The sequence below is a fragment of the Leptidea sinapis genome, chromosome 17 (genome assembly GCF_905404315.1).
Source record: "Leptidea sinapis chromosome 17, ilLepSina1.1, whole genome shotgun sequence".
Lineage (NCBI taxonomy): Eukaryota > Metazoa > Arthropoda > Insecta > Lepidoptera > Pieridae > Leptidea > Leptidea sinapis.
This window is the reverse complement of record NC_066281.1, coordinates 8,560,251-8,579,550: the sequence shown is the minus strand read 5'-3', so window position 1 is coordinate 8,579,550 and position 19,300 is coordinate 8,560,251. Positions and strand designations below refer to the sequence as shown.

The 19,300-nt window shown below is 33.7% G+C and overlaps 3 protein-coding genes across 3 annotated transcripts in view; 1 reads left to right on the top strand and 2 right to left on the bottom strand.

The window, feature by feature from the left end:
- The window catches only part of LOC126968962 (uncharacterized), a 46,609-nt gene extending 45,388 nt beyond the window's left edge, over nt 1-1,221 (bottom strand). Inside the window, exon 1 of the mRNA XM_050814214.1 lies at nt 975-1,221. Coding sequence (XP_050670171.1) covers nt 975-1,059 — 85 coding nt within the window. The 5' untranslated portion in view covers nt 1,060-1,221. The remainder of the gene's footprint in view (nt 1-974) is intronic.
- Nucleotides 1,222-4,943: 3,722 nt separating this feature from the next.
- LOC126969196 (tetraspanin-7-like) lies at nt 4,944-12,257 on the top strand. Its single transcript, XM_050814513.1, has 5 exons — nt 4,944-5,126; nt 5,719-5,907; nt 7,272-7,433; nt 8,904-9,032; nt 10,954-12,257. The coding sequence occupies exons 1-5, from the start codon at nt 5,052-5,054 to the stop codon at nt 11,119-11,121; spliced, it is 723 nt and encodes a 240-aa protein (XP_050670470.1). The 5' UTR covers nt 4,944-5,051; the 3' UTR covers nt 11,122-12,257.
- Nucleotides 12,258-12,866: 609 nt separating this feature from the next.
- Nucleotides 12,867-19,080, bottom strand: LOC126969195 (general transcription factor IIF subunit 2). The gene is made up of 4 exons (XM_050814512.1): nt 18,403-19,080; nt 18,116-18,327; nt 15,579-15,704; nt 12,867-13,153 (listed from the first exon to the last, which is right to left on the bottom strand). Exons 1-4 carry the CDS (start codon nt 18,707-18,709, stop codon nt 12,983-12,985), a joined length of 816 nt encoding a protein of 271 aa, XP_050670469.1. The 5' UTR covers nt 18,710-19,080; the 3' UTR covers nt 12,867-12,982.
- Nucleotides 19,081-19,300: the final 220 nt, after the last annotated feature.

Genomic DNA, 19,300 nt, shown 5'->3' with positions numbered 1-19,300 from the left:
TGGTAGTTATCTATATATAAAAATGAATTGCTGTTCGTTAGTCTCGCTAAAACTCGAGAACGGCAGGACCGATTTGGCTAATTTTGGTCTTGAATTATTTGTGGAAGTCCAGGAAAGGTTAAAAAGGTTTGAATAAACATGAAAATCCTCGGATGTAAATAAAAACAACAATTTTGATTTTCCTTTGACGTGTCCCCCGTCGTTCAGAAATCAAATAAAAATAATAGTTTAAAATGAATAACTAATTAGAATTTTTATATTTTTCTAACTTTCTAAGGAGGTAAAAAATAAACTTCCTTAAAACACGGGTAACACTCAAAAAAAGGATTCCTTTTGTTTGTTTTAAGTTTATTTTATACAAAAGTTTAGGTCTTTTATTTATCGATTGAGGTAGTATGAAGTCTGCCGGGTATGAGTATGAGTATAAAAATAAAATAAATTTTTTGACATTAATAAGCGTCATTACCTTGACCTAAATGAATAAAGTGATTTTGATTTTATTTGATGGCGCGATAGGTACCCTTTATGTTATCAATTGAGCGCTTTGAATATATTATACATTAAAACAGCGGAATCCTTATTAATTTTTTAATATTTGTAATCTATATGTAAATTACAATGATATTGATGAGTGAAGTCATAGGTTAATCAGCTGTTAACCTTACTCCCAACTCATCAACTCTAATTACTGGCAACAAAACGCGCCAAAATTTAAAAAAAATATACCATTTTCAGTAACTACACATTTTTATATTTGTGGAAACAAAGAAAGTATATAAGTAGTGTTGTACTGTCGGCATTTGGATATTTTATGAAATAGTTAAAAAAAATCCACAACTAATATAAACATATATAGTACTTAACTAAGATTTGTTTATATTTCCTACAAGTATTTACATATAGATAGGAAAGCGGTGTCCACACCTTCAGTTGAACCGTTGTATATTAAGACATACTTGAAAAAAAAAACTTACCATCATCAGAATCACCCTCAGAAATTGGCGAAACAAACATTGTTTGCAAAATTACTCCAAAGACTATCAGAAATCGCCAAAACATCGTAGGTTCTCAAAAACACTATCAAATCAAAGCAATTCTTTTTATTTTAATATAATTCAATTTTCTTTATTAAACTAAAACGGATCACTGTATTATAATTTATATTTAGAATATTTAAGTAAATAGTTATTCGAAATAAAAAATGTGAATTGTTAACTCGATCAAAGCACTTGTGTATCTAACCGTGCGCAAGCACCGAAGTGTCGACTTAGATTGAATTACAAACGGCAAGCTATTAACGGACTGCTTTCGCATGATCGAAGGCTTTCAAAAACTGATGATATTTTCAGTGCTTCAAAACCTTACAAACAACAAGTTATTTGACTTAATTTCATTCAAATAATAATAATAAATTATTATTTATTTCAGGCAGCAATGCCCATATATTATTAATATTAACTTATTCTAGGATTAGTAATATTTATTTGTACATAATCCACAGCTCTTAAAAATATTAAATATATAAATAGCCAAAAGGGGATTAACATTCTAAAGGCCTTAAATTTAAGCAATCAACACAGAAAAACACCATGAATGTATTCGGATTTTATACTGAATACAATTATACATGATATATGTGCGCGTGTGTGTGTGTGATTGTGTGTGTGTGTGTGCATTCGTTATAATGTGATAAAAACACAGGATTTAAAGTATGAAAAGATACCTTACTAACATGAAATGAACTATGTTAATAAAATCATAAAATTATGCTTCAAGTAATATTCTTAATATCTCATTTTTGAATTTGAGTTTATTGAGGATTATTTAAGACTCTTAATATACTATTTTCATTTTTATTAATTCTATCCCTAAATGAAATAAATTTTTCCTCAGAATAGCATCAAAATCATCTACTCTGTATAAGGCAAGTATATGAGCTGCACTATAAAAAAGTGGTAATCCCATGCACATCCTAAATGCATTATTATATTGTACTCTAAAAATGTTCATAGTTTTACGTGTATGCTTCACCCACAAGTTACTTGTATAAAAGGACTGGCAGTAGGTGATGAACAGTTGCTTTTTAACATTCCTACTGCACTTCTGAAATCTTCTTATTATCATGTTCGCTCTAACTGATAAATTTATTCTCTCTCTCTCTCTCTTCCTCTCCCTCTCCCCCCCCCCTCTCTCTCTCTCTCTCTCTCTCTATGTCATCATCATCATCACTCAGAGTGCTGGTCAAAGCTACCACTGCATTCATAATTTGTGAAACTTACTTTTAAAACAATGTTAACAATCTCTTAAATGAAAAAGTTGAATATAAATATCTAAGCCAGACTCGTAACACAGTTAAACTTTTTAAAGTGTAAATACTAATACTTAAATAATTTTTATAATGAATTATACTTGCCTAGGTACTCAATTTAAAAAAAAAAGTAGGAATAATAAACGCTTTGAGAAAGTATTATTTTTAAACAGTGTAATAGAATTTTTGTTTACTATGTATGTGTTATATATGTGTGTTTATTTTTGTCTTATCTATACATATAAAATAAAATTGGAGTGTCTGTTTGTAATATTGAAATAACCGTTGTTTACTAGATGTATGTATATACGGTACATACAGAAAAATAACATTTTTGCCATTTTTGTCAGTCTGTCTATTTGTTCCGGCTAATCTCTGAAATGGCTGGACCGATTTTGATGGCACTTTTACTGGCAGGTAGCTGGTGTAATAAGGAGAATTTTAGAAAAAAACTTATATTTTAGAAAAAAAGTAATGTTGCAATGTCCAAGAAACGGTTTAACTCTAAAAATAATTTATATGCCATAACATTTGCCGGGTCAGCTAGTTAGTAATAAAACAACATCTAATATAATTATGAAAAACTCTATTTCTTCTTTCTATCTTATTTTGGTGAGAGTGTCTGACGGTTATACTATTAAGATGGCGGCCACTATATTTTCGCCTGGCCACACTAGATTTAAGTTTTAGTATTATGCCCGTCGGGTTGGCAAGACGGTATTTTAGCTTGGTGCAGCTATGTAATGTAATAATAACTCTAAAAATAATTTATATGCCATAACAACATTTGCCGGGTCAGCTAGTTAGTAATAAAACAACATCTAATATAATTATGAAAAACTCTATTTCTTCTTTCATCGCATTTATGTGTGTGGATGTTTGAAGGGATACTTCTTAAGGGAGGGTGAACCGACCACCTGACATCTGCGACATAACTTCGGTCAGAAAAAATATAAATTGAAACAATTTTTAACCAGTAAGTTAAGTATATGTCGTAATAAAACTACCTTACCCTCAACAGAGAACAATAATACACAAACGTAAATGAATTGAAGGGTACTTGTAAATAAGTATGCGGTAAGAACTAGGTTTGTTTGTTTGTAATTTTATATAATAAGTTTGTAAAAATTTGAATTAGTGTTTAATGTTATTAATTGTAATAAATTCTTTGAAGTCATATGGTCATTAGATTGAAGTACTGATATTATGTCATATAGTATATTCTTAGTTTTCTCTTAGTTATTTATAACATGCGACGAGTGTAGTACACGGTAAAATCCGAATGGGTTTATATTTGTACTTAAATTTAAGTAAATTGTAAAATACTTTTTTTGTGTGTAAAATATATATTAAAAATATTCAAATATTTTTATTCAAAATAGGATGTGACATCACTTATTGAAAGTCAAAAACTACCACCCATTCCAGAACGAATGCCTCAGACCTGAGAAGATGGGCGCAACAAACTCAGCGGGCTATTCTTTTCATCGAAAAAATACAAAGTAATATTGTACAATTAAGCTTTTTAATGACGCTGGTGGTTTGGGCACGGGGAAGGGCGCTGGTGTGGGACGCTACTTGCGTCGACACTCTGGCTCCTTCTCATGTCCAAGTTACGTCAGTTGGTACTGGGGCTGCTGCTTCGACTGCCGAAGACAGCAAGCGTCGTAAATATGTTGGCCTCAGTGAGTCATACATCTTTGTGCCGTTTGGTGTCGAGACACTTGGCCCGTGGGGCCCAGAGGCGCGGAGAATGTTCAAAATACTATCTTCGCGCCTCAATAAGGCTACTGGAAACCCAAGCGCTGGCAGCTATTTCGGTCAACGGATCAGCCTTGCTCTCCAACGCGGTAATGCTGCCAGTATTCTTGGTACGCTTCCACGTAATGATAGTTTTAATTTTATGTAGTCGTAGTATTATAAATATAGTTATAAGATTTGTTTTGTTTGAATAATAAATATAATAAATTAAACTTATTATTTAATATTTTTACCAACCAAAACACAGTGAAGCGCGAATCGGACATGCACTCGAAGATTTCAGTACCTACATATAAATAGTTTTAATTATTATTAGATATATATTATTAAAGGTAATATTTTTTTCAACCTCGGAGTTTTCAATAATTGTTGTTAAAGACAGATATTGGGATTTTGGTGATGGATCTATATATATAAAAATGAATTGCTGTTAGTTAGTCTCGCTAAAACTCGAGAACGGCTGGACCAATTTGGCTAATTTTGGTCTTGAATTATTTGTGGTCCAGAAGTCCAGATAAGGTTCAAAAGTTGATTAAATATGAAAATGCTGCTAAATTAAATAAAAACAACAAATTTGTTTTTCCTTAGATGTGTCCATACATAATTTTTATGAGAGAATTTTATTTATTGACTCACGGTTTGACAGTTCTGCTGTGAAACAATTTCATTACGACAGCAGGGTGCATATTTTACGAAGTAATTTTTGATGTTATGATATATTATTGACAAATTCGTATAAAAACATTATTTTATTTATTATATACAGAACAACGTCTGTCGGGTCAGCTAGTCGTTGATAAAAAAATACAGCCATCAGGCATGAAATATCAATTATTTCGCGCATGAGCAAAACCTGCAATCCGGGCAAATTGAAAACATCCCGTTCATATATTCGTTGTGTTGTTGACAATAAATATTTTGTGTTCAAAATAACATTATGCCTAACACAAAGAAATTGAAGAAATTAAAATAACATTACAAAATGGATAATAATCAAATAAACACTGTCGAAGTTTGCTTAAAATCTTTGTTATTTGTGTTTAATATTGTATTTTGGGTAAGTTTAACATTAATAAACTATTTATAAACATAGCTGCGTATACTTGCTGTAGCATTGAAAAAGTCGTACCCTTATTTGAATTATAAAATGTTTTCTAAAATCTAATCGAACTGAAAATTAAACTAAACATACTATTAATAGTATTTTAGTTAACTTTATTAAATCCTCGTTAAAGTTCACGGTATTTTGCACCTTCTACAATTATCTTGTTTACTTTGTCATTATTTGTTTTTAAAATTAAATTATTCCCAATTTGAATCGCCAATAGCTTTTTTTGCCGCCGATTGATTTCCTCTGGAAACTTTTGCAAGATTTGTAAACTGTATGTAAATCCGCTCTCCATATTTTTCACATTTGGAAAAGGTGTTTCGTTTCTATGTCGGAATTTATTAAGTAAAAATTTCTTCTTACGAAAATTCTTACCATTCCTCTTTAACATCAGACTGAATAAACTCGAGACCGAACAAAAATTTCGAATGGGAAAAAAGTTTCAATTTTCAATACTCCTAAATAAATAGCTCTTAGAGGTTTGGTTTTAGAAAGTGGAATTATTTGACATAACCAATATTACATTTAATTTAATTTGTAGCTCATTGGATTAATATTCCTTGGATTGGGACTATGGGCTGAGTTGGAATTGTACAAGTACATGGAGCTATCTCCAGATTTTTCCGGCACCGGTCCATACGTCATCATTGGAATGGCTGCTTTCATCGTCATCATCAGCTCAGTGGCTTTCTCTTGCATCATCAAAGGGCAGCCAGTGCTTTTATTTATCGTAAGATCTACCCTACATAATTATTTTATTATCTTATTTTGGTGAGAGTGTCTGACGGTTATATTAATAAGATACAGTTGTGGCGGCCACTATATTTTCGCCTGGCAACACTAGATTTAAGTTCTAGTATTATGCCCGTCGGGTTGGCAAGACGGTATTTTAGCTTGGTGCAGCTATGTAATGTAACTAGGATAATACCGTGTCAATATAAGTTTAGTTCCTTGATGTGAGTCGTTTTCATTAAAATCGCTGAAAATCGGTGCTGTGTCATAGCCACGGCGGTGTCACAGATAATCCTGAGTCGGTGACCCATTTCCTGCACTGCACAGGAACTCTCCAATATTAAATCTATTACTATTTAAATAAGTTCTTTTTTGGTTTGTTTTGTACTTTTATATTTTTATATTAAGTGTATCCTGTGAGTGGTTTGTGAAATAAATGTTTTTCTTTCTTTCTTAACCAAACACCTAAGTAATAGTCTGTTCAGTTATTATTGCAGTTAATAGTGAACCTCGACACAGTTAACGCGATTCTTAAATGAGTTTATTGAATCTATAGTTACACATTAACATACATTAAAAAACCAAAGTCTATTAAAAGGTCGTCAAAAACATTGGTGTACAGTTTACAACTAGACTCCCAATAGCCTAGTCGTCAAAACGTTTTAGCTAGACGTCAAAACTAGAGTTACAAATTATTATGGGGATAGAATCTTAAAAAAGAGCTTTCCGCATTTACTCAATAGTATGCCTATGGACATCCGCACCGAGCCAAATAAATCTAGGTTTAAAAGTATGTTAAAAAAAAATTTAAACACCCTTCCTTAGCCATAGTACTTAAATATTGTTAATCTTGTATTAACATATTAATTAATTAAAATAAAATAAAACCTAAACCTTTTAAAAGACGAATAATCTGCACTTAAACAGTAAACGCATAATCTGCACTTAAATTTAAGTTTAAATAAATATGTAAATGTCAATATTTAAGGAGTTCCTGCAGTCAGACATTCAGAACAGTTTTGCAGGGTTTTGTCATCATTTTAATGTTAAAAATTGCATTAGTTAAATAATGAATAAAGATACCTCATGACGTAGTTGATTTCAAGTTTAAAAAAACATAAACAGATTTCTATGTCGGTGGCTAAAATTGAAAATTAACGTTGTAACTTGGATGAAGCTTGTTCTAGGTATAAACGGCTGTATGACGTGAGCAGTCATTAGTATGCTAGCTGTACTTTTCATTGGTGAATTTCGATGTGTCTGACGTCACTAACATGGCGGTCTGTTCCATTCTTAAATCGCGGTAATTACAATAAATTAACAAGCGGTTGTCAAGTTACATTAACTCTTAATATGTTTCAGTACGGTGGGTTTTTGGTTTGCATGTTTCTGGTCAACTGTGGCATCTTCGCTTCTGTGGTCTGCTTCAATCAATCCTTCACGAAAGGTCTTCACGACGGCCTTACGCAGTCCGTTATGTATTATGATAGAAACAGAACAAACATTGGATTCGTACAATCCACAGTAAGTATTAACTTCTATTCCAATTAGGTACACTAATATGGTATAAACTCTTTTTGGTGTATTTCAACCACTTAAGTTATGTGGGGCTCACGTAAAACCTACGTGCCTATCCACTAAACGCCACCTGAGGTTGGCTGTGGGCAAGTTTCCTCTAAGCTTTCATCGAAGGCGATCTTCCCTTGGAGACAAAGGCGCAAGCGGCACTCCCTATGGAGTATCCGCTGGGATTACAGTCTTATCATAAAACAACCGCTTTTATAGCTTCCAATAGATAAAACAGATTAGTAGATACAACTTCTTTTAAGACAAACAAATAAAATTAGGTATTATTTATGAAAATAAGGGACGAGACGAACAGGACGTTCAACTGATGGTAATTGATACGCCATGCCCATTACAATGCAGTGCCGCTCAGAATTTTTGAAAAACCCAACAATTCTGAGCGGCACTACAATTACGCTCGTCACCTTGAGACATAAGTGTTAAGTCTCATTTGCCCAGTAATTAAAAAAGGTACTGGTACTGTAAGATAATTCCTAAATACAGCTGAATATTTATAATAATTGTTTAAGTGAATTTAAATAACTTCAAATGATTAATATTATACAAGGTTTGTTAATTTAATTTGAATAAACATTAATAGGTAAGTAAGATGGCGCTGCTATCAATATTCTAAATTTATTGCATAAAATAATAAAGTTTAATAAAGAATAATGATATTAAAATTAGAATACAAATACCCAAAACTTGGTCTACATTAACGTGACATTGGCTTTTGGTATACCTTCCACATAAGTCACAGTAGGAAGAATAGAATAGAATAAACGGTTTTATGCTTACAAATAGCTATTTGTATTTAATCCATAAATTTCAGACATTTCTATAATAATAGATTCACTTTAATGATAAACTTAAACATAAATATCAATAATTGCGAACTATTGCTGGTAGGTGGAGATTTGCGTCCATATAAACTACAATTCTTTTTGATTTCGAGAGTGAAGTTTGATATAGGTACCAATACCAATGAGTTTCTTACAGCTAAGACGTACATTGAAAAGTGAGAATGCGTTGTTGCCGGTAACCTTTATTAAATATAACTGGCCATCCGCTGATGACTGACAAGAAAAAACACGCCAGCCTTGTCACTGGCACAGGTGTTCTTCAAGGCTACATTTTATGCCCAACATTATTCTTTATGTATGGAATCTTTCATCAAATTGAATGAATCAACCACAATTTTAAGGGTTCAAAATAGATGAATATTTAAAAATTACAGACTACGAAAATTTATACTATCTATATGTACACAGTAGTTTGTTGCCATAATAAAACAATTTTTTAAATTGTTACATTAGGATTACGGGCATGCTGAATTTTTATTAGATTCTTTCGGTGTGGTCGCTGATTTAGAGCAAAATATTCGCAAGAGTCACATGGTGTGAAGATGTTATGATACTTGTGTAACAGTTGCATTGCTGCGGCGTTTCGAACTACACGGACTGGTCACGGCTGTCCCCCCATCGAGTGATCCCTACGTCCTGCTGCGTGGAGCAGAGTCACTGTGTCACGGCTAACTACAACGACGTGTACCAAGTGGTAATTTCTTATTTGAATTTCTCTTTTTATTCTTCCGGACGGTAAGAAGGTATTTATATTGTCATCTTTAGGCATTTCTGAAGTTTATATCGATACCTCTGTTTCAAGTGGATCTTAAATTCAGTAAATTTCAGATAAGTATCAGAAATTATTCTATAAACGATAACCAGTGGGAGGCTCCTTTGCACAGGATGGCGGCTAGATTATGGGTAAAACAACAGCGCCTATTTCTGCCGTGAAGCAGTAATGTGTAAACATTACTGTGTTTCGGTCTGAAGGGTGCCGGAGCTAGTGAAATTACTGGGCAAACGAGACCTAATATCTTATGTCTCAAGGAGACGAGCGCAATTGCGCTGCGGATCATAATATTTGCGATATTCAAGAATCTTGAGCGGTACTACATTGAAATGGGCAGGGCGTATCACTTACCACCAGAACGTCCTGCTCATCTCGTCCCTTATTGTCATAAAAAATACCCACCATTACTTTTTTCTTCCAAAATCTAGAATATTTACGTTTCAAACAGTAAACTCGAGTTGTTTTCTTTTAAAATCTTATTCTGAACTGTTACTATTTGGAACGGATGTATCGATATATTAAATATGTTCAGGCATTTGTCCCAATGAAGGCGAGACGCTTTCTCTACTAAATATCAAGTATCATCTACTTTCTCGCTGAGCCCGTGAAATAAAAGGGACACACATATTAATATACAAATGATTTAAGTTTTCTTTAAAAGGCATTTATTTTCTCAAAATTGATTCCTTTAGAATTATTTTTGATGTCATTTCTAATAACTACTAGATACTACTACCGCTTCGGAAACAAATGGCGCTCTGAGAGAGAAGAAGCGGCGCAAGAAACTCTCCCAGCATTCTTTTTTTGCGCTCTTTAGTGTTAATTCCGCCAATATTTGTTTTTTAACAATTCGACACGTGTTTCGCCTTTCGAGACTCCTAGAGACTCTATGTCTCGTGCCAGAATTTGGCGAGACAACACGTCCTGAGGATGCCTCGTGTAGAGGCGAAAATTTGTATTATTATGGATTTCCGCAAAGTAACGCCTACTTCAATAAATTTTTACATATTAATATACAAATACAAAGGGCCACACATTTATTAATCTCTTGTACCATTTATGGACTGCGGGATTCGAACCCGCGCCTCTCAGTATACTTCCCAGCGCTCTTACTAACTGCGCCAACCGTCCGCATGATCCGTAAATATTGGTATTTTAGTTCAACTCTCGGGTTGTGGCTCCATTCGTACCATCTGTTTCGTGATTCAAAAGATTTGTAAAAACAAATATGTGTGTACTATAACATACCTAAATGTAATTTTAAAGATACCGCGATGGAGGCATGGGCAATTCATGAATTAAATACGGGATTATCATTGTCGTATCTAAGTATTCATAAATATTAAGTATATGATCAATCAATTTATATTTAAGAATATTTTATATTTTAAGCTTTCTTCCACGTACTACAAAGCTGTGGAATGCGCTTCCTTGTGCGGAGTTTACAGGACGATATTACATGGGTACCCTCAAAAAAAGTGCGTACACCTTCCTTAAAGGCCGGCAACGCTCCTGTGATTCCTCTGGTGTTGCAAAATAATGTGGGCGGCGGTGATTACTTAACACCAGGTGACCCGTACTTTGGTTTGTTCTCCTGTTCCATATAAAAAACAGGACCCGCTGCATTTTTGGGTCCATTCTTTTGAGTTATTAACACAAATAAATATTAAATAGTCGCACATTTTGTGAGTTTACCAAGGAGTTTTGTCAAACTACCCGCATTTACTTACTCTTCTTTCACTGTTGCTTTAAAATCTTTGAAAGCAAAATACAAACTGTTTCGATTACATCGCAATGTCCTTGTTACTTATCCCTGCTTAGTTTTGTTTTCGTAACATTTCAGGGCTGCTACGAAATAATCAGCGAGTACATTGAAAAAAATATTATGACGGTCGGGAAAATTGCGATTGCAATCACGCTGCTCCCAGTTATTGGAGCTGGGCTATCCTGCGGTCTTGCCGGGAACTTGAAGTGCATGAACTACGATGTTTTCGACGACTTGGTTGAATAAATAAGTCAACGACAATGACGTTCTACATTGCCGCATTTACTCGTTGTATTTTTTTTTATGGAATAGGAGGACAAACGAGCGTACGGGTCACCTGTTGTTAAGTGATCACCGCCGCCCACATTCTCTTGCAACACCAGAGGAATCACAAGAGCGTTGCGGGCCTTTAAGGAAGGTGGTGTACCCATGTCGTATCGTCCCGGAAACACCGCACAAGGAAGTTCATTCCACAGCTTAGTAGTACGTGGAAGAAAGCTCCTTGTAAACCGATCGGTGGAGGACCGCCACACATCCAGATGGTGGGGATGATATCCTAACTTGTGGCGTGTCGTGCGAAGGTGGAATTCGGCGGCAGGAATCAGGTTAAACAGCTCTTCGGAACACACGGAACACATGCGGTAGAAGACACACAATGAAGCGACGTCTCTACGCAACGCCAAGTGATCCAGCCGTTCACAGAGCACTAGGTTCCCGACAATTCGAGCTGCTCTGCGTTGCACGCGGTCAAATGGATCGAGCTGGTACTGGGGTACGCCAGACCAGATATGACAGCAATACTCCATGTGTGGCCGGACCTGCGCTTTGTACAACGCTAGAATTTGGACCGGCTTGAAGTATTGCCGTTCTCTATTAATGAAATTATTATTATTATTATGTTTAAAATATTCTTGGTTTAATAAGCAGCAATGTAGAACAATTTTTCAGTTCAGGTTTGATTCGGACAGTGACATTTGGCTCACGACTAAGGACAAAATTGTGCTTACATTGTCTTTAAGCACACTTTTACCGTTCCGATATCAGACTGTGAATGATAATATGTGTATAGAACGTCATCGGATATGTCTATGTTGATAGATTTTTGAACAGGAAGCCAAACTAGGCTGTTAATTGCTTATCACCGCCTTATGCCTTCTTGAAGGAAGAGTTTAGTTTTAAACGGTTTTTTGAAGGTGACATATGTGTATGGCCGGCCTTAGCTATTATTAATTTTTATTTAGTAAAGCCATTTTGAAAGATTGTCAACGATATCGCTCAAAACAAACCTCAATTATTAACTATTATGCTTTTTCGACTGAATTTTGTATCTACCTACTCTATACTCAGGTATTTATTGTATTTTTTATTCCTACCTATCTTCTTATTGTGATTTTTTTAATTAATGTTGTTTATTTACAGATATTTTTAATAAAGCAAAGAAATAAACTTCCAAAATAACTGTAAATTGATTTTTATTTTTGTATTTAAGGTAGGCACAAATCTACTTATTTTTTAATTAAATCATGTAAGTATATAATCATTAGTGAAATCTTATTCGTAAAAGATAAAATAAAAGAATAAAAAAAGATAAAGTTAAAATTGCTTTATAATACGCACTCTGCTCCATGGTAGAAACATTTGGCTGTATACTGGATACCAAAGAGGATGAAGACATAATAAGGGGGGGGGGTCTGCCTAAGTAAAAAATTAAGTCTAGTTTAGTATAAAATGTGCAGTAAGATGTGACAGTTAAAAGTATCAAAAAATAATTATGCTGACGAAGTATAATCCGGCTAAGTTTGAAAGCCAACAGTTGCTTAAAACGTAGTATATTATGGCTATCTCCGTTTTTACAATATTATAGCTGTCATCTGTCAAACTATCAATGATACCATTTCATACAATTGAGTGAATCACTTTTTCTTAGAGAGTTTAGCTATGCTGGTGGATACTATTCTCCCCAACATGAAATGAATTATTAAAACATCAAAAAATTTCATCATTTTAATAAACAAAGAGTATCACAGACTAAGTAAGGTTCACATTACATAATGTGACATCTTTTCATATAGTAACATGTATATGGTACTAAATATTTTTAGTCAAACTAATCACTGTCAGAACTCTGCTTGTCTTCTTTGGTCTCAACAGGAATGTCTTGTTTGTAATGTCTGTACTCTGGTTTCAATTCCCACATGTTCTTATGTGGATTCTTTAAGTTATAATTACATACTTCCTTCAAAATTTCCTTTAAGTATACTATTGGTTGTTTTGTTATCTGAAAAATAAATAAGTGTTATTAATTACTAATTATGCCTTATAAGGATGCTCAGGGTCGCTCAGAGACCAATGGAGAGGGCTATGCTTGGAGTCTCCCTGCAAGATCGAATCAGAAATGAGGAGATCCATAGGAGAATCAAATCACCGACATAGCCCAATTGCTTGCGAAACTGAAGTGGCAATGGGCAGGGCACATAGTTCGATAGACAGATGGCCGTTGGAGCAGAAAAGCCCTCGAATGGCGACCACGTACCGGAAGACGCCGTGTTGGTAGGCCCCCCACAAGATGGACCGTCGTTGATCTGGTCAAGATCACCGGAATAGGTTCGATGAGGGCAGTGCACGAGTTGTAGAGATCTTTTGGGGAGGCCTTTGTCCAGCACTGGGCATCTTCCGGCTGATATGGTGATTACTAGTTTTCTTCATAATATAAACGTTAAAAATAAACTTGCAAAAAAACACCCCTTATATAGCCAAGTGATAAATTACCCTGTCTTTTTCAACACTGAACATTGACGTACAATGAACAACTAAAATCACACTCAAATTTTGCTGTGAGGGAACAACTTTGAGTTCAACATGAATTATAATATCGGCCATTACTGCCATACTTCACTGATTTACAATAATAATAATAGTCAGCACTTTAAAGTTCCACAAAAGTAGTAACACAATATCACCCAGAACTTATCTGTAGCAGTCATGGTTACTTTAAAAATTTTAAGTGGGGATCTTAAGTTTCTGATGCAAGTTTTAGCTCTACCTACATTGACGTACAATAAACATCTAGACTTATAATCGCGCTCACATATTGTCTGAAGCAAAACTCTAACTACGCGTCTATTTGGCAGAGTTTTCGTTCAGTTGTGTTTCCACCGCGCTTTGAATACACAACGCCACGCAATGACAAAGTGTTCAGTGAAAAACTGTCCAAATAACAGCATATCCAAACTTGAAAGTATGGGGTGTCGTATTTCATGTAAGTGCCCCTTTTAAATTAAGAAAACTATGTTAATAACTTTACTATTTCAATCATTTTCATAAATAATTACATATCAATTGCCAAAACAAAATACAGCCGTAGAAGAAAAAGAAGAGATATCATATCAATGAGCTTCTTATGAGTGTATACAATAAATAGACTTACGGCCTTAACATTACGGCCACGAAATAAGGTATTAATTTAAAACCAGCTGAAGACGATTTCACAGGGTCACAACCAACAACGCGTCTTAAGCGAGAAAGCGTATTTTGTGGGATTGGAAAATAAAATGTACTATATAATATTATGTTCTAATATATGTAGGTATTATATTATACCTTCATAAATTAAATTGCATACATAGCGTTATTTTAATTACATTATTTAAAATAATCACTTATTACGGTTTGACAGAAAGATTTTGATGCATCAGCAATTGATGATCCAGAGAAGCTGCCAGGCGTCTTACATGACACATTCTCAATAAGGAATAAGGAAGTTAGAAGCTTAGTTTATAAGTAGTAGTTAAGTACTTAGTTTATAAATATTATATAAGACTGTTCATGACCCTACTATCATTAGTAAGTTGTGGATAACGGTGTTGATTGTACAAATACTTAATTATTTGAACAATTAGTTATAAGTAGAGACTGGATTATATGCTACAAAAAATGCCCAAAATATACATGCAAATATGCAAATAAAATAACTAAAATATGCACGAAAATCCATAAAAAGGGACAAAATATTGTTTTATTTTATTTTATAAAGGCTTGTACTGACAATCGTATTTGTGAAAGAAACTATTACAAGATATACCTACTTAGGTAACAATGAAATTTAAGATTTACCTTTAAAAATATGTACTACTAAGTACTGTTCTAAAATATGTTCTGTAGACAAATTGTGTCTATGATCACTTAATAAATTTTTGTAAGCGGAAAAGGAGCGTTCTACGTCTGGTTACTGGGCAGAATTTTTGAGTGCAATGTTTGGGCGTACTATGAAAAGCATCGAACGATCGAGCGTGAATATGCATAGTAATTATTTTTTTGTAAAATATGCAACTACTGCTGAAAAGGTACTAAATATGCAATATGCATTTGCATATAATCCGGTCTCTAGTTATAAGTAACATTGCATGTATGATTGTTTGTTGTCCTAAATAAAATAAAATTCTTCTGTTGGCGTATTAGGCGAATTAAACGGGATGACGAATCGTATTAAGCGTGAAAACATGTCATGACTGTGGGACTGCCATAAAATGGCGTACTATGCGAGAAATCGTGTCAAGAGGGTTCTGTATACTCAATACCACTCCATGACAACATTTTAATAGGCGAATGTGAGCCTTGTTGTAATAGTACATCAATGGCACCAAATCATGCTATGTATAAATGTTGTTATAGTTACCACATATTATACAATAATATTTTTTTACCTTTTGCAAGTCCTTAATATTATAATACTGATGCTTTTCAAATGCAGCGAAAAGTACATTAAGCACTGCTTCTTTATCATCACGAGCTTTCTTGCCTTCAGCCTTTTTCTTCTCTTGATATTCAATCTGAAAAAAATAAATTTTTACAAAGAGTTTATTTTAATCATTTACAATCGAATATCTATCAAAGAGCTATAATGTTTCACTTATATTTTTTTATGGAAGAGAGGGCTAATGTGTGTGCCAAAAGGGTCACTTGTCGCATCATTTTACATATTATATTGTAATTTAAATGATTTGTAAGTCGATGGAAATGTAAATCTTGATATAAAAGAGTGGCAATGAGTTTCTTGCTACTTCTTCTCATTAGCTCAACCCTTTACGTAGTAGCGGTAGATTCAATAAGAAAATATTTTTTTGACATTCATAGGTGTCATTTCCGTGACCTACACGAATAAAGTTATTATGATTTGATTTGATTTTTATCACATTCTCTTGCAATACCAGAAGACAGGAGCACAGGAGCATTGCCAGCACTTAAAAAAAGTGTACACACTTCTTTTGAAGGTAACATGGAAACACCGCACAAGAAAGCTGTATGGTGTTTCCAGTTTATAACTACTGTTACTGTACTGTTGTAACATCCCTAAGGCCTAAATTGTGATCACACACCACATATAATTACATTTTATCCCCCATCCAAAGACAAGGGTAGGGAATGTTTGACATTAGTACCATAGAGACTCGATTATAAGGACTATTTGTTGTTAGGAGTTTCGAAGAATTAGCCGTATGAGTTACAATTATTTCTAAATATCATTCACGAACACATAAGAACTAAATGTGACAAACAACTGGCAGACAACCAGTTCAGCTTTAAATCAGGAGTCGGCACAACGGATGCTCTATTAGCATTACAGGTTTTGATGCAAAAATGTTTAGATATGCAGCAGGATGTTTTTCTTTGCTTCTTCAATTACGAAAAAGCTTTTGATAGAGTTTAGCATGACCGACGAATTAATTACGAAAAATTAATATGAATTACAAATCATCTGATAAAAACTAGAAAGAGTGCGCAAATGCAAATATTTAGGTACTTGGTTAAATGAGATTGTGAATAGTGACCAAGAAATCAAGACCAGAATTGAAGTGGCTCGAAGCAACTTTAGTAAAATGAAAAATTATTTTGCAACCATCTTTGCAACAAAGCGCGCATGTGACACGACTAAAAGACTCTTATATATACCACCATCGTGTACAAATGCTGGAATACAATCACCCCTCCGTAGAATGTGTTATAGATATAATGAATACTTCACTAATTTAGATATTTTTCATGACAATCACTCCACATGTAAATCCCAGGTTATAAGTATATTAAGAAAGAAGCAAGAAGACAAATACAAAATTTAAATATGAACTATACATAGAATACAGGCTCCTAAAATGTGTATATATATATATAGGTAAATGTGTATAATATATAAGATAGTAGGTATAATATATATTTTTGTGTATTACTATAATATGTATAGGTTTATATTATTATATATCTTTGATTATATTATTTTTATTTTATTTTTTAAATATTTTATATGTATATATGTCACTATTACTATTACTTATAAATATTATTTTTAATCTTAATTTTTAAGCATTAGTAGTATTAAGCGTAAATAACGCAATATTGTTAAAAATCAGCGGAACACACGGTTTAGAATACATGTATTATAATTCTTATAAGTTATTGTCTACACATGTATTTGTATTTCTGTTTGTGTTTTTCCAACAAAATAAAATAAATAAATAAATACTTCTATACGGATGTGAGGCGTGGACTATTAAAGAAGAACTCAGGAAATGTATAGAAGCTTTTGAAATGTGGGCATATAGATATATGTTGGCCCATAGTTGGAATCCAAAAACACTAACGTGGAAGTTCTGCACCCTGTCAATCAAAAACTCATGCAATCCATGAAGATGAGGAAAGTCCCATATTTAGGGCACATGTTTGGGCATAAGAAGTACAAACTCCTGCAACTCATCATGATGGGAAAGGCTGGAACATAGAAAAAAGTCTTGGCTGTGCAACATCTGAGAGTGGACAGGAATCACAAGTGCGGCAGAACTATTTCGCCTTGCGAAGCACAAAAAGTTAATATTACAAAGCTGACTGCCAACCTTTGCTAGTCGGAGATGCATGTGAAGAAGAAGAAGAAGTTGTTATGATTCAGTCGAATAATTGAAGATAAGTGATTTTTGTACTTATTATTTTAAATTGAATTAAATTATCAACCAAAATAAGTGATCTAAATATGGTATTACACATTAAAAAAATTAAGTTGTTGAAATAGAAGGTACATACAGGTTACATAAATATTAGGTTGTCACTTAAATAAAACATTTTGTTATTTCCACTGCTGCTATACCTATCCACATGGTTTAAACTTGTGGTTAGCCAACCAGATAATCACTAATCCGTAAAACTGAGGTCCAGATAATAGTCTCTACTGTATAAGTATAAATAAGACACTCACATTGTGTTTATGATCTGAGACTGGCTTGAAGTTTTGAACAATTCTCTCCAACTGCTGCACTTGTCGTTGTGGCATAGATGCTTTTCTAATAGATTCAGACTTAAGTTTATAGTATAAAGGATCTTCATAAGGCCTACATTCTAGTTTTTGAACAATCCTTCCTTCCATATAAAGTTTCTCTGACTCAGGAATAACAGAATCTGTTACTGCAGCTGTAAATAATATTTATAAAATTCAGTTTATATATTATATTTATTAACAACTGTTGAAAAACAAGTAATACTTACGCACTACATGTGAAAAGACACCCAAAGATTGTCTTGTTACATTAGATACGTCCAATCTATGTTCTTTGGGTATACTTTGTTCACCAGGTTCATTTAGACACAGAAGAGCTTCTGATAAAGACAACTGAACTTGAGCTTTTTGACCAGGCATTCGGGAAATTTTCAATTTTCCTACTTCAATGTCACCAGGAGCCTTATCCCATTTAGTTGCTATATACTTTGGCACCTTCACAAGCCAAACACCTCTTCCTGTATTTGACAAGTCCAATTCACGATCAACATGTGGCATGTTATTTGTGGTACTCATCTTAATTTTTACAATATACTTCCTATTCTTAAAATTTATTTACAACGCGTTCATATGAACAAGAATCTTATTCAAGATGATTATTAGTTAGAACTCAGAGTCAGATATAAAGTCAGTTTAACTTAGTAGGTATGATAAATCTGGCTATGAACTATTTACAGACTTTTGACATGGCATCTCTATTCTCTAATGCTAGTCAAAGAGGATGTAAATTGTAAATTCTTCGTAATTGGGACGACCGTAAAGATTGAAATTTAGTTTTTGATGAAACGGTACAATTATTGCTAGTTGCTATACGTTTTAAATAATAGGTAATAACTTGACTTGGACTTCTAATAGTAATTACAGTATGGCAAGAGGCGACGAAGTATAATCCGGCTAAGTTTGAAAGCGAACAGTTGCTTAGAACTTAGTGGATTTCGACTATCTCCTTTTTTTACGAGATTATAGCCGTCAATCGTCATCTGTCAATGACTGCACGTTTCATATATACGCGTCAATCGCTTTTTTTTCGAGAGTTTCGCTAGAATGATGCTGGTACCAAAGAGACGTGGTACGTCAACTTGTCAAGGCAAGGATAAATATTATATT

What these genes read in the sequence shown, in the direction of transcription:
- LOC126969196 (XM_050814513.1), top strand. Translation starts at nt 5,052, where the DNA reads ATGGATAATAATCAAATAAACACTGTCGAAGTTTGCTTAAAATCTTTG. An exon ending in TGTTTAATATTGTATTTTGG is followed by an intron (nt 5,127 to 5,718) that starts GTAAGTTTAACA and finishes TTTAATTTGTAG; the next exon opens with CTCATTGGATTAATATTCCT. An exon ending in AGCCAGTGCTTTTATTTATC is followed by an intron (nt 5,908 to 7,271) that starts GTAAGATCTACC and finishes AATATGTTTCAG; the next exon opens with TACGGTGGGTTTTTGGTTTG.
- LOC126969195 (XM_050814512.1), bottom strand. Translation starts at nt 18,709, where the DNA reads ATGAGTACCACAAATAACATGCCACATGTTGATCGTGAATTGGACTTG. An exon ending in TGTCTTTTCACATGTAGTGC is followed by an intron (nt 18,328 to 18,402) that starts GTAAGTATTACT and finishes TATTATTTACAG; the next exon opens with CTGCAGTAACAGATTCTGTT. An exon ending in ATATTAAGGACTTGCAAAAG is followed by an intron (nt 13,154 to 15,578) that starts GTAAAAAAATAT and finishes TTTATTTTTCAG; the next exon opens with ATAACAAAACAACCAATAGT.